This window comes from Leptonychotes weddellii, chromosome 5 (genome assembly GCF_054177405.1).
Source record: "Leptonychotes weddellii isolate Sample4059 chromosome 5, ASM5417740v2, whole genome shotgun sequence".
NCBI lineage: Eukaryota > Metazoa > Chordata > Mammalia > Carnivora > Phocidae > Leptonychotes > Leptonychotes weddellii.
In genome coordinates this window covers 82,977,209-82,990,979 of record NC_138373.1, presented here as the reverse complement: position 1 = coordinate 82,990,979, position 13,771 = coordinate 82,977,209, and the positions used below count along the sequence as shown (strand labels likewise).

At 36.8% G+C, this 13,771-nt stretch overlaps 1 protein-coding gene across 1 annotated transcript in view; it reads right to left on the bottom strand.

Moving 5' to 3' along the window:
• Nucleotides 1–9,777: 9,777 nt before the first annotated feature.
• The window catches only part of LOC102732130 (solute carrier organic anion transporter family member 1B3), a 104,739-nt gene continuing 100,745 nt past the window's right edge, over nt 9,778–13,771 (bottom strand). The window contains exon 17 of the mRNA XM_081821316.1: nt 9,778–12,705. Coding sequence (XP_081677442.1) covers nt 12,492–12,705 — 214 coding nt within the window. The 3' untranslated portion in view covers nt 9,778–12,491. The remainder of the gene's footprint in view (nt 12,706–13,771) is intronic.

Genomic DNA, 13,771 nt, shown 5'->3' with positions numbered 1-13,771 from the left:
TTTTTTTTTTTTTAGCAATTCAAACCTGGTGACTAAACTCTGAAAAACAAGTGTCTGAGTCAAAAGATGAAAGGATGATATTAGAAAAACACTGTACTGTCAGATATTGTCAAAGAAACATTTACCCAAATTTAGGAGATCTTCTAAGATCAATGTTTATCCTACCCATGGTGTCCAAAGTTAGAACACAAATACTAATTTTCCATAATTCATCTTAGAGACTGATGCTTTATTTTTTTTTAAGATTTTATTTATTTATTTGACAGAGAAAGACACAGAGAGAGAGGGAACACAAGCAGGGGGAGTGGGAGAGGGAGAAGCAGGCTTCCCGCTGAGCAGAGAGCCCGATGCAGGGCTCGATCCCAGGACCCTGGGATCATGACCTGAGCAGAAGGCAGACGCTTAATGACTGAGACACCCAGGTGCCCCGAGGATGAGGCTTTAAAAAAGTAGATTCTGTTATATTAATAAAATTCAAGATACACATTTAAAACTAAATGTACTCATATTATTGGGGCGCCTGGGTGGCTCAGATGGTTAAGCGTCTGCCTTAGGCTCAGGTCATGATCCTAGGGTCCTGGGATCGAGCCCCGCATTGGGCTCTCTGCTCAGCGGGAAGCCTGCTTCTCCCTGGGCTTCTCTTTCTCTCTCTGTCTCTCATGAATAAATAAATAAAATCTTTAAAAAAAAATAAAAAAATAAATGTACTCCTATTATTATTTTGTCATTTATGGATTCAGTAAAAGGATGAAAGAATTTTAAAAGACAAGAGGCCCTATTGATGATATGGGGTTTCTGGTTCAAGGGAGTAGAATAAGGAACCATATTTATCTAATTCTTATTTTCTCTCCATACTCTCCAGCCCACTTAAATAATAGTCAATACATAAATCATTATATAAATCCATAATGGTGAGGAGATTACAGGAATGGAGGGTGGGTGAAGTGGGTATTAATATACTATGGTTATATATGTGTAATATAAAGGGAATGTGAATTCCTCCAGGGATAGAAGAGTGGAAGAAGGTATAATCTAGAATGCAGTCACAAGGACCCTGGGATGTAGGTAGGAGCCTCTGAGTTGCAAGTTCAAATACCACCAAAAAAATTGGTAGCTGCACAGAAAATAGACCAGTTAATTGAAAGACTGCTTAAAGATATTTTGAAGACTAATACGATTTCCTGAATGATTAGATGTGTCATATGAGAAGAAGGCAACTGAGAGGAGAAAGACTGGGTAGGTCAAGTCTATAAGAGTTAAGTTTTGGAATTGTGGAGTTTGAGATTTCATTTCTGGTTATATTAAAAATAACCATGACTCAACAGAGAAAGACATGTATCATATGATCTCACTGATATGAGGAATTCTTAATCGCAGGAAACAAACTGAGGGTTGCTGGAGTGGGGAGTGGGGTGGGAGGGATGGGGTGACTGGGTGATAGACACTGGGGAGGGTATGTGCTCTGGTAAGCGCTGTGAATTGTGCAAGACTGTTGAATCTCAGATCTGTACCTCTGAAACAAATAATGCAATATATGTTAAGAAAAAAAAAAAAGAAGAAGAAGAAAAAGAAGAAAGTAGCAGGAGGGGAAGAATGAAGGGGGGGAAATTGGAGGGGTAGACGAACCATGAGAGACGATGGACTCTGAAAAACAAACTGAGGGTTCTAGAGGGGAGGGGGGTGGGAGGATGGGTTAGCCTGGTGATGGGTATTGAGGAGGGCACATTCTGCATGGAGCACTGGGTGTTATGCACAAACAATGAATCATGGAACACTACATCTAAAACTAATGATGTTATGTATGGGGATTAACATAAGAATAAAAAATTAAAAAAAAAATAACCATGACTCAAGACAGGAGTATTGTTGAAACATGAGAGAAGAGCTAATCATTGGAAATGAGGACTGTAACTCAGGGTAGGTGTGATTGCAGCAGTGAGGTACAGTTGAGTGTTAGAATCTGACGACAGGAAATTTGGAGTTGGTGGGGAGGAAATGGGAAGAATCACCTGGAAGCTAAAAGGAGGAACAAGAACTTACCCTATTTCCAGAGACTTGTGAGAAAAAGGAAACAGCACCACATAAGCAGCTTTTGGGGTGAGGAGAGGAAGATGGTGGCAGAGGAGGAAACCTTTGGCTCATCTTATCCCATGAACACAGCTAGATAACTAGCAAATCATCCTAAATACTCCAGAAATTGGCCTGAAGACAAATAGAACAAACTCCACAACTAAAGGTAGAGAAGAGGCCACATCAAAGAAGGTAGGAAGTGCAGAGATGGAATTTAGCGGAGAAACAGATCTCAGGTGCTGCAGAGGGATAAGGAGCCATGTTCTCAGAGAAGGGCGAGATTGAGAGGATTGAACAGGGGGATGGATGCACAAGGAAAATGTTTTCCCAAAGCCACTGGCTTGGAAAATGAGGCTAAATTCTGTGAGTTTTTGCAACCAGCAGGGCTTGAAGACTGGAGTTTTAAAGGTCAGCGGGTTTGGCTGGGATAGAGCCCTGAGGGCACTACTGTACTGCTCCTGGAGAGAAGGTAGGTAAACAATACTCAGACAGTGTGGAAACAGTGATCTAAAGAGCACCTGAGGCACACAGTGGGAAAATGATTTGCTCTTCTCAGAGGTTGTCCCTGAGAGGCAACATTCATGGAGTTGCCTCTCTGGGAGCAAAGGTGTTGGCTGGCACCATTTCCCTCCCCCACCCCTCAGCATAAACACAGAACCACTGCAGGAGGCCAGTTCAGGGGGACCACTGGCTGCCTCGTGTGCTAACACCAAGCCCTACCCCCCTGCTCTCTGGCAGGACTGCTTTTCTCAAACTTGCCTCAGTCCCAGGGCAGCAGGCCCCTCCCCCCAGAAGACAAGCACAAACCCCTGCCCACACCACATCCCCTGACCAGAGAGTTCTGCAGGGACCCAGTTATTGTGGAGTTTGTGTCAGGTCTCATTTCACAAGCAGACCAGAGCACACCTAGTTAAAACTTGCCATATTCTGGCCAGGGACCAAAAACTGCCCACAATAGGCAAGGAGAACCTCTGCAAACAATTGGCCTGAAGGATAGAGCAGCCAAAACACAAGAGCAGAGTATATGCAGCACATACCTGAGACACTCCCCAAAGCACAAGGCTCTGGGCACCTCATGACCTCTTCATTAGGCCATTATTTTCAGAATGAGGAGACCATAACTGGCTTTTCAAATGCAGAGAAGGCGGCAGAAACTTAGACAAAATGCGAAGACGGAGGATTATATCCCAAATGAAAGAACAATGTAAGGCCATGGTCAGAGATCTAAGTGAAACAGATATAAGTAACATGCCTGATGGAGAATTCAAAGCAATAATCATAAGGATAATCACTTGGCTTGAGAAAAGAATAGAAGACATCAGTAAGACCCTTACAACAGAGATAAAAGAGTTAAAAAAGAATCAGAGATGAAGAATGCCATAAACAAGATTGGAAACAGCCTTGAGGCAATGAACAGCAGGCTGGAAGAAACAGGAATAAATTAGTGACCTAGAAGACAAATTAATGGACAATATGAAGCTGAACAAAAGAGAGAAAGAAGAGTTATGGAACACGAGAATACACTTAGGGAACTCAGGGACTCCATCAAACATAATAACATTCATATTATAGGAGTCCCAGAAGAAGAAAGAGAAAAGGGTGCAGAAAATTTATTTGAGGAAATAATAGCTGAAAACTTCCCTAATCTGGGGAAGGAAACAGACATCCAGATCCAGGAAACAGAGAATTCCCATCAAAATCAACAAAAGCAGGCCAACACCAAGATGTATTGTAATTAAATTTGCAAATTATAGTAATAAAGAAATAATCTTAGGGGCGCCTGGGTGGCTCAATTGGTTAAGCGTCTGCCTTCAGCTCAGGTCATGATCCCAGGGTCCTGGCATTGAGTCCTGAATTGGGCTCCTTGCTCAGCGGGGAGCCTGCTTCTCCCTCTCCCACTGCCTGCCATTCCCCCTGCTTGTGCTCTCTCTCTCTATCTCTTTCTGTGTGTGTGTCAAATAAATAAATAAAATATTTTAAAAAAGAGAGAGAAAGAAAAAAAATCCAGTCCTAATTGAGGGAAGAATAAAAGCAAACAAATGTAAGAATATGTCCTTTACTGCGAACTACAGATATATTGGCAGAAGCTTGCTAATTGGTAATCTCTTTCCAACAACAACAACAAAAAAAAAAAAAAAAGAAAGAAAGAAAGAAAAGAAAAGAAAGAAAAGGAAGAGAAGAGAAAGAAAAAGTTTTCTGAGAATATATGTTCTGCTCTTTTTTCTTTCCTTCCTGAACTATGGATATTAGACCTTGAGAAGCAGCAGCCTTCTTGCAACCAAGAGGCAACAGGCACAGGAATGAAGACAACATTTGAGGAAGGTGGAGCAGAAAGATAGCTAGAGCCTGGTGACCTGATGTGGTGCTGAACACCTGCACAAGCAGGGTCAGGGCTAAGTTTTGTGGAGTATTAAGCTTCCAAAACTTGAGAGGAGAGCTTATATAAGAAAAAAAAATTCAAAATTATGAATACAAAATGAGGTTAAAAGGGGATATTTAGAATGAGAAAAAAACTACAACAAATTTGATGTCATATGCTTCAGGACACAATCATGAAAAAAAAAACTACTGCAAACATTATAGTTAAATAAGAAATATTAAAGCTTTCCTGCTGAGGTTGGGAGTGAGAAGATAATGCTTGTTATCATCATTTCTATTTAACATTATACCCAATGTCCTTGTCAGGGAAATAGGAGGGGAAAAAAAGAATCAAAATTTGTAAGGATAAGAAAAGAAAAAATAAATCATCAGTGACAAGTTGTGTAAGCAGAAAATCCAAAAGTTACTACAGATAAACTGTCCAAACTAATAAGTGAATTTTAACAAATCTCTGGACACACAAAATCAAATGCAGCTTTTCATATATCAATTGCAGTTAGGAAATGATATTGGTAAAGCATACTATGTAGTATAGCATCCAAAAAAACCACACAGTTGAATCCTAGGAATAAATCTCACAGCAAGTATCCAAGACCTCTACCCTCAAAACTACACAAGAGTATCCAGAGAAATTAAGACTTATATCATGTTTATTGGGTAAAAGATTTAATATTGTAAGGATGTCAGTTCTTCTGAAATTTATCTACAGATTCAGTGAAATCTCAAACAAAATCCCAGCACTTTTTGAAATGAGGATATTGCCAAGATTTTTTGACCTTTACATGGAAATATAAAGGGCCAATGCAATCTTGAAGAAGAAGGGAGATGGAGAAGCTCACCACCAGATATTAAAATCTATAAAACTAAAGTAATTAAGGCAATGTGGCATTGGCCACCAATCTCCCATCCCGGGTGCCACCCACTCTTCCTGGCACTTGCTGGTGCCACTCTCTCTCTCTCCCTTGTGGATGCTTTCTTCATTCAGAATCCAATACTATGTACTGGATTGCTCTCCTACTTGGAAACACTTCTGAAGTTCCAACACCTCACATCAGACCTCTGTCCTGCTTCCTCCCACAGAGATGTCTTCCTCTCCCTGTTCAGGTTCTGACACCCATGCCAGAATGCCCCATGTATTATTGCCCTCTTTATCCCTGTGTTGGTTAATGTTATATGTCAATGTGGCTAGGCCACAGTATCCACATATTTGGCCAAACATTATTCTAGATGTTTCTGTGAAGGTATTTTTTAGATGCGATTAATATATAAACCAGTAGACTTTGAGTAAAGTAGATTTTCTTCCATGGTGTGGGTGAGCTTCATCCTACCAGTTGAAGGCTTTAATAACAAAAGACTAAACTCTTTTTAGTTTAGACTAAACTCTTAACCAGTTTTTAGAAGAGGAAATTCTGCCAGCAAACTGTCTCTGGACTCAAACTGCAGAATAAATTCTTCTTGGGTCTCAAAATTGCTTGCCTAATATCTATGCATATTCTATTGATTTTGTTCCTCTGGAGAATCCTGACCAATAATCCTTCCTTGGATTCTGGCACCCATGCTGATCTATCCCTCTTACGCACATTATCTTAACACTGCTTGAGCTCTTGGGCTTTCACATGCTACTCAGTTCCCTGTATGTAGTTCCCCTCAATAGCTAACCGTTTCCCCCATCTACCTACATATCTACTTGCTTGGCCCCATCTAATGGCTCAGGATTGAATTATTCAGTTAGAAAAAAGACAAGACTAAAGAAAGAAAAGAGAAGGGAAGGGAACGGATGGGATGGGAAGAGAAAAGGGGAAAAACACAATTGAAAATTTGATAAATTTTGAAAAGTGAATATTATATTGGAATAACATATATTTAGAGAGTAGATGCATATTGCCAATTATATTTTCACACTAAGTTTACATATATCTAGGGTTATATTAATAAATGCTATTACAGAATATTGTGGCCTTGAAACTTATTTCATATTATCTCCTGCTCTAGATAGACACAAAGAGTTTATTTTATTGACTAAATATTTAAAATGTTTTTCAGCTTGTTCAACCGTATAGCAAACACAGGAGATCCTGGAAGTGATTTTAAAATTTATGATTTGTGTATCTAATTTTTAAATTTATTACTCAAGAGATTTGTGGATCCAACAAACAACTGTCTGAATAGATTGTTTTTATGTTTTTAACCAATGCATTTACTTTACTTCTACTTTTTCTCAATGTTACAGCCCGCTAATATATGTATATACACAACGCATATAAGACACAAATTATAGAAATGGCCCAAGTAGTTAGAAAGATCTGTTAGAAACAGTGCTATTGAAGTAAAGCCTGGTGGGTGATAAAGGCTAAGTATAAAATCTTTTTGCAATTGGCCCTAAGAAAAATTTAAACAAATGTTACTTAAAAACAAAATAAAAGAAAATCACAAGACTCTTGTAGCACTGAGATGTGTATAATTCCTGTTGAAGTCAACTTCCAAATAAAATTATAATTTAACTGATCCCAATGACATGTCAAGCTTGGTACATTCAAAATTCTTTCACCAATATCATTTTTGATAAGTAAATGACAGTGACATAATTTACTTGACAGGGAGGAAAGGATGGCAGCGGGCGGGGGGTGGGGAGGAGAGAAAGAGATACATTCTTCCTATCAGTAAAGATATACCTATTGTTCTAAGTTTCTTAGAATAGGCTAATGTGTAGAAAAGATACTTAGGTGGCTTTCACATAAGTGGAAAACCTCATTGTTTTCTTAATTCTGTATGTTTCTTTTAGACATGGAAGAAAAATCACTTGCAGGCCTAGTGTAGTATACACCTAATAACTTCTAACAAGTTGACCACATTGGATATATTTGTGCACTCATTCAAAATATCAGATGTATTTGCAAGATTACACCTTTTCTTCCACCTTCATCCTTAATGGCACTTTTATTTTCCTTATCAATTGTTTAGAGACCTCCTATTAATGAAAAGATCATATTAAGAATATGGGAGATACGGCTAGGACAACATTACTAGAACTCTTTATGCATAGGTGCTAGGGGTAAATATTTGAGTTAATAAAATCAGGCCCTATTTTTTTTTTTAATTCCAGTCTTTAAAAGAAAAAAAAATTAACTGAGAAGATAGAAGGAGCTCAATAGAAACAAAATAAATGCCTTATTGCCTGATGACTTGGGCTGGAATGAGTTACTTTAGAAAAGATACATCTCAGGATGGTAGATGTGCTGAGAATTGTTTACCAAGTAGATAAGTTACTAGTTATTGGAGAATCTATTGACTAGAATCACATGAAGAAAAGGAAGAGAAATACTCTCAAATAATCCAAGCGGTCTTGAAAATTCATAGTTAATTGAAACACATTTTCTTTTATGTGAAAGGAATAAAAGTGAGACTTCCAGTTTCATTTCAGGCATGCACAGAGCAGGAAAGGTGTTGTACCCACAACCGTAAAATTAGAAAATGCAAATCATAACTTTTCTCAAACCCATCAATGAACCAATATTATTGGACAAGCAGCTAACTGGAAACCTGGAGGAGAGGCTCCTTCGGGAAGAAACAGAATTTGAATATTTACTCGCTTGGGGCAGAAGCCACTCAATGCCATATAAGTTAGTAAAATGATACAGCTAGAAATGTTTAATGAGTAGCTAAAGATCAAGTGTGGGTTGGCATGTGAAGGTGGCTGACAGAAGGGGGTTTACACCTCTTGCAGGTGATTCCTCCACGAGCCCCACCAGGCAGTGTCAGAGAAGATTAGAGAGAATCTTGAAAAAGCACCAATGGTGCTGGCTAGGGGAGAACAGTAGCCACTGTTCAAATTCTACCTGAGTATCCCCTTCTTCCTCTAAGTAACAACAGCCTTTCTCTCCAGTGGGGAAGGGCAACGAAAACTGTAGCTTAGGGGTACTGATGAAAACTCCTGCAGTTGGGAAGGGAAGCAAGAAAGACAAGTTTCACTCCTGTGGGAGGGGCAAGTCACCCCCAAGACCCAGGTTCACAGAACCTGCCTCAGTCTCTCTCCTCACCCTCGCCATGGTAAAAAGCATCTGGTAAAAGTAAGAGTGGAATATAGCTGGGAGACCTGCAAGAGACTGATTGTTTCGGGGTAACAGGGCAAAGGAAGAACCAAATCTATATAGGGAGTAGAACTCTAAACACAAGATTTCCCTAGAGGAATTTGAAGCCCTTTGTACATTGAGGGTAACTATAGCAACAACAAACTTCAAACCCAGCTCTCTTTATACAAACCCCACCCTACAGTCCTACCAGAAGGAAAGATGCACTCATTTACAGATGTAGAAAATATTTACCTCAGTATTGACTGTCCTATATTACATTTATGGTCTTCAACAAAAAATTATGAGACACAACAAAACCAAACAAAACATAGTCTGAATAGACAAATCAATCTCAGAATCAAGCTCAGATACTGAACAGATTAATTAGACAAATGATTAGACAGGATTATTAAACAAATGAAGACAATTTTTAGGGGCATCTGGGTGGCTCAGTCAGTTAAGCATCCTACTCTTTATTTTGGCTCAGGTCATGATCTCAGAGTAATGAGATCAAGCCCCGCTTCTGGCTCCGTACTCAGTGTGGAGTCTGGTTGGAATTCTCTTTCCCCTTTCCCTCTGCTCCTCCCCCTGCTCACTCCCTCTCTCTTTAAAAAAAAAAAAAAAGACATTTTTAAATGAATGTGACTAAAGTAAAATTTTTGCATAAAGTTTAAATGTATAGAACCATTATTAATATCAATCCTACACAGAGACAAAAGATATTTTGGTGTTTATAATCTTGCTTTCCTGTGACCTTTTCTCTTATTCTCTGAATATTCATGTTCTTCATTTCCACTATCAAAAACCTGATTCTTAAAAAAGATTGGAATTTCACTCACACTGTAAAATGACTGATAATATGTAATCTCTTACAATTCAAAGGAGACAAAGTTTTAGTTCAAAAGAATAGACTTCTAATGACAGAATTTGGGGCAACCTCGAGTTTAACATTGGAGACTGGTTTAAAGTAAAAGATCTATCTATGGGTTAGTGGTCAGGAATGCTCCACAGTGTTGCTAAAAGTACACCGCTTGCATAATGATCTTCAAATTGGATTTCTTTTATAATTAATTCTCATTAATTTTGTTTTGGTAAAATCTCCAGAAATACAGATGTTGAGATTGAAACAAGGAAATGGGGATGGTCCCGGTGGAGAGACATGGACATTTTTATTCTATAATAGTATTTATTATAGTGTATATGTTTAAATGCCTATTTTTCCACCACTTTTGTGGGATCCCAAAGAACAAAGACTCTGTTTCATAAATGCTTTTATTTCCTGTGCTTAGCACATAGATGGCAGTCAAAAGACACTTTTTAACATTTTAAAATGTGTTTTTTCATTTTAAAATAGTGAAGACAATCTTCAAAACATCTGAAGCCCTCACTGTCTATCCAATTACCTTAATGCAGCCTTAAAATGTTTGCATGCATGTTGTTTTCAGTTCTTATTTATAACATTCATAATTTTATGACTGGAATTTTTGGAGTTCACTTATTCATTCTTTCATTCATTCATTCAAAATAATTGATAAAGCATCTGCTCTGTGTCAGCCACCAAGCTGAATTCAGGGAATAAAATAGGTAAAATGTGTTGTTTCTACCTTCCTAGAGCTTATGACTGGTGGGCAAGACCAATAGTTAACAAATAATCACAAATAAATATAGAATTACTATTTTGCTAAGTGCTATGTTGCTTCAAATATAACTGGAGGATTTTTAAGCAGTGAAGAAATCAGAGACATTGAAGGAATGGTGATTGAGCCTATATCTGAATGCTGAGAAGCAGTTAATTCAGTGGAAAAAAGAGCATTTCAGGAGGAAGAAACATCATAGTCAAAGGCCCACTGCATGAAAATGGATGGGAATATGAAGACATGGTGCAAATAGTCTTCAGGCTGTATACTCAAGTCTTTCTTCATAGCAGGAAGGCATTCTGCAACTAAATCTTTACTGCTTCTTTTCTAAATCTGATTTCCTCTTCAAAAATATCAGATTTCCTAGTTTGGTGCTTTAGTTTGTCCTCTAAATTGTCTACCTATTTCATAATTTGTTTCTTTATCTTCTTCCTCCACATTTTCAGATTTCCAAATGTAACCTCTTTATCATTGATTTTTTTTTTGGCCATTGTCTTCTTTTAACCTTATCCAATGTGTGTTTTAATTACACTCTTGTATTGTTTTGCATCCTTGAAAACTTTCTTTATCTTACTCATATGTCTGTTGAACACCCACCCCCCTTTTGTTTCCCCCTAGGATTTGTATACCTGTTTAATAAATGCCATTGAATTAAGGATTAATATTTGTTCTGGATTCTTGGATTCTGAAGTAGATCAAATAATCTGAGGCATATGTTTTAATGTTCTTTTCCTTCACCATACATATCACATTTAAAAATATAAATTTATTCTTTTAATTTGTATCATTTTATAACATTTAATTATTTAATTTAATGTTCTTTCCTTTAAAGTGTAAGCTCCATGAGATAACATCCTTTGTTTTCTTTACTATATTTCATTTTGCCTGAAAGATATTTGATACTCAATAATTGTTGAATAGATAAATATTCAAGATGTTACCTTTTTTTTTTTGCAATGTTTTAAAAAACAGCTTCAAATTTTTCTCTATTTTCTGAGATAAGAGCTCATCAGACTTGTAACATAGTAACCTAGCATGTTGGTGGTTTTTCCAAATCTCTGCTTGCGGAGTAATGAATCCTTTCTCAGGGCTACAGCTTGAGAATAGTTTAATATATGTAACATCTAAGCTAATTCTCAGATTCTAGCAAGCATTCATATTTTGTGACTTTGCTATACTCAATAATATCTTCTCCTATCTTGTGGCTTTCTTTTCTGTATCTCTTTATCAGGGGCACTATACAGATTTTTTTTTTTTTTTTAAGGAGATGTCCAGGCTGCATGACAAATGTTTTGAATCAGAATCTCTGGGTTGGGTGCACAACTGGTTTCTTTTAAAACAAAAAGTTTCACAGGTTATTCTAATGCCAGAAAGTGTCTTTTAACCTAATGAGTATAAAAACTACAAGTTTTAGCATTCAGTATAAAGCTGAGTTGTTATCTAACAAATACAATATTCAAATATTTGTTCTCATCCACTCTCCTCTTGTCCTATTTGTGGGGATGTGAAAGCTGTCTCTTGGTGCACCAAAAACAACACATACACACACACAAATATGCAATTGAGAAACAGCTGGTAAATTATCTCGTACAGACACCATGTCTTCCAGGGAGCAGACATCTTTTAAATGGGCTTTGCTTTCTCAAGTTAATGTCAGTTTTCTTAATCCACTTCCATGGTCCTGAAAGAAACTTAACACATTCCGTAATATGTTGTTTGACAATCATAGCTTGCAAATTCTGAATTATCTCTATTTCTCCAACAGTATTTTAATGGAAGGTTGGAAGAAGATGCATCATGGGCCTCTAGTTGAATGCAATTTCAAATTATAAATTAATAAGGTCTGTGAAAGACATGACTTAATACATGAATGACAAATGTCATCATAGTATTAAGGTTCTATCATACTAACTTCATGTTTGAGTAACATGGGCCAAACTGGCTTAAAAAAGGTATTAGGCTTCTCTCCTTATTTAGTTTATTAATTTCTCTCCTCCCATTCCCCCTCTATTTTCTAGTCAGTGGTTTTATTGAGTTATAATTACTTGAGCAAATATTTTTTCTTTTATTATATACTGACCATAGTTCTCACTTTAAATGTGTATGGATCATGTGTCTTAATCTTCACCTCAAATGCATAGCCATACCCTAAGCAATGTATACTGTCATTTCATTTATAGTCTATTTCATTATTATAAATTCATAGGTGATTTACTGTACCATCATAAGTGTGGGAGAACTGTTAGTGAAAGACCAGGAACTGCTCAAAATACCATCTTACTAAATTAATACAATGTTGGTTTACAACACAACAACCTAATTTTTTTTTCTCCCCTTACATATGTGTTTCATTGTCTGTTTTGGCAGAAGGTACAAAATATCCATCATTATTTAAGGATTCTAAGTTTGCTTCATTTGTATCTTTTCTTCCATTTTCTGATGCCTTGGTATCTTTTCCTTGATATATTTTCTTCATAGTGGAAATTAATACAACAAATAAAATAAGTGCTGAAAATCTTAAGCTCTCAGTCAAGCCCGTGAAGGTATTTCTGTGAAAAGAGAAAAAACTCAATTTTCATGTTAAAGTATTTGGAACAATTTATAGTGTTGCTCTCCAGTATGCAGAAAATCTTAAAAAAAAATGATGTTTGAAATTATACATAATAATATTAAGGTAGCAATTCTAATAATTTATTTTATTGACACAGAGGGGGATTTTAAATTATTTTAAAAGGAATATTAAGCCACAGAAACTAAGGGTGATTAATGATCTACCCAATGTTTTCCATAAAAGTAAGGTATATTTGGGATGTTTAGCTTTCTCAAAGGCAGATTAGTTCATGTGTAATGGAAACAGATTATAAAGGAAATGAATTGACTGTGAGATCACCAAACTGAATCCATACAGATAGGAGCCAAAGTTTAGTTTACGGGCTAAATACAGTCCACAACTTCTGTCATGTGGCCTACTGGAAGTTTTAATGAAACTATATTAAATTACCTAGCACACATGGTCAATTCTTGTGGTTCTTAGCTTTGGTTGCACATTAAAATCATCCAAGGAGATTTTAAAAATCCCATGCCCAGGCCACACAGCCCCTGAGCAATTAAATAAAAATTTCTGAAGATGGGACACAGAAATTTGTAGTTTTTGCTCCTCAGGTGATTATAAAGAGCAAAAAAGATTGATAACCACTGACCCAGTAGCTTAGGAAGCATCCAATGGCCTAATGACATTGTTAACTAAATGTAGAAAAGCTTTATGCAAAACAAAACAAAACAAAACAAAAAACCTTGAACAATTATTAGATTTAATTGAAGGTGAATGGAATTATATAATTTTGAGCTGTTTAGGTTTAATTTATTAAAATTACAACATAAGGTTGTGGTGTACCAAAAATAACAAAAGAAATATTTTAAAACATCAAGTATATTTGTCTCATCCTTGGGTTATGTCAAGTAGTTCTACCCCAATGTTAAATTTTCAGAATTTCCATTGAAAATAGAAAAATTACTATGCACTTCTGGTTATGTGACTGTTGCTGAGAAAACTTGAATAAACTGGGTTTAGATTTAGGATTGATATCATAATGTAGATTTCCACTCCTTGGAGTA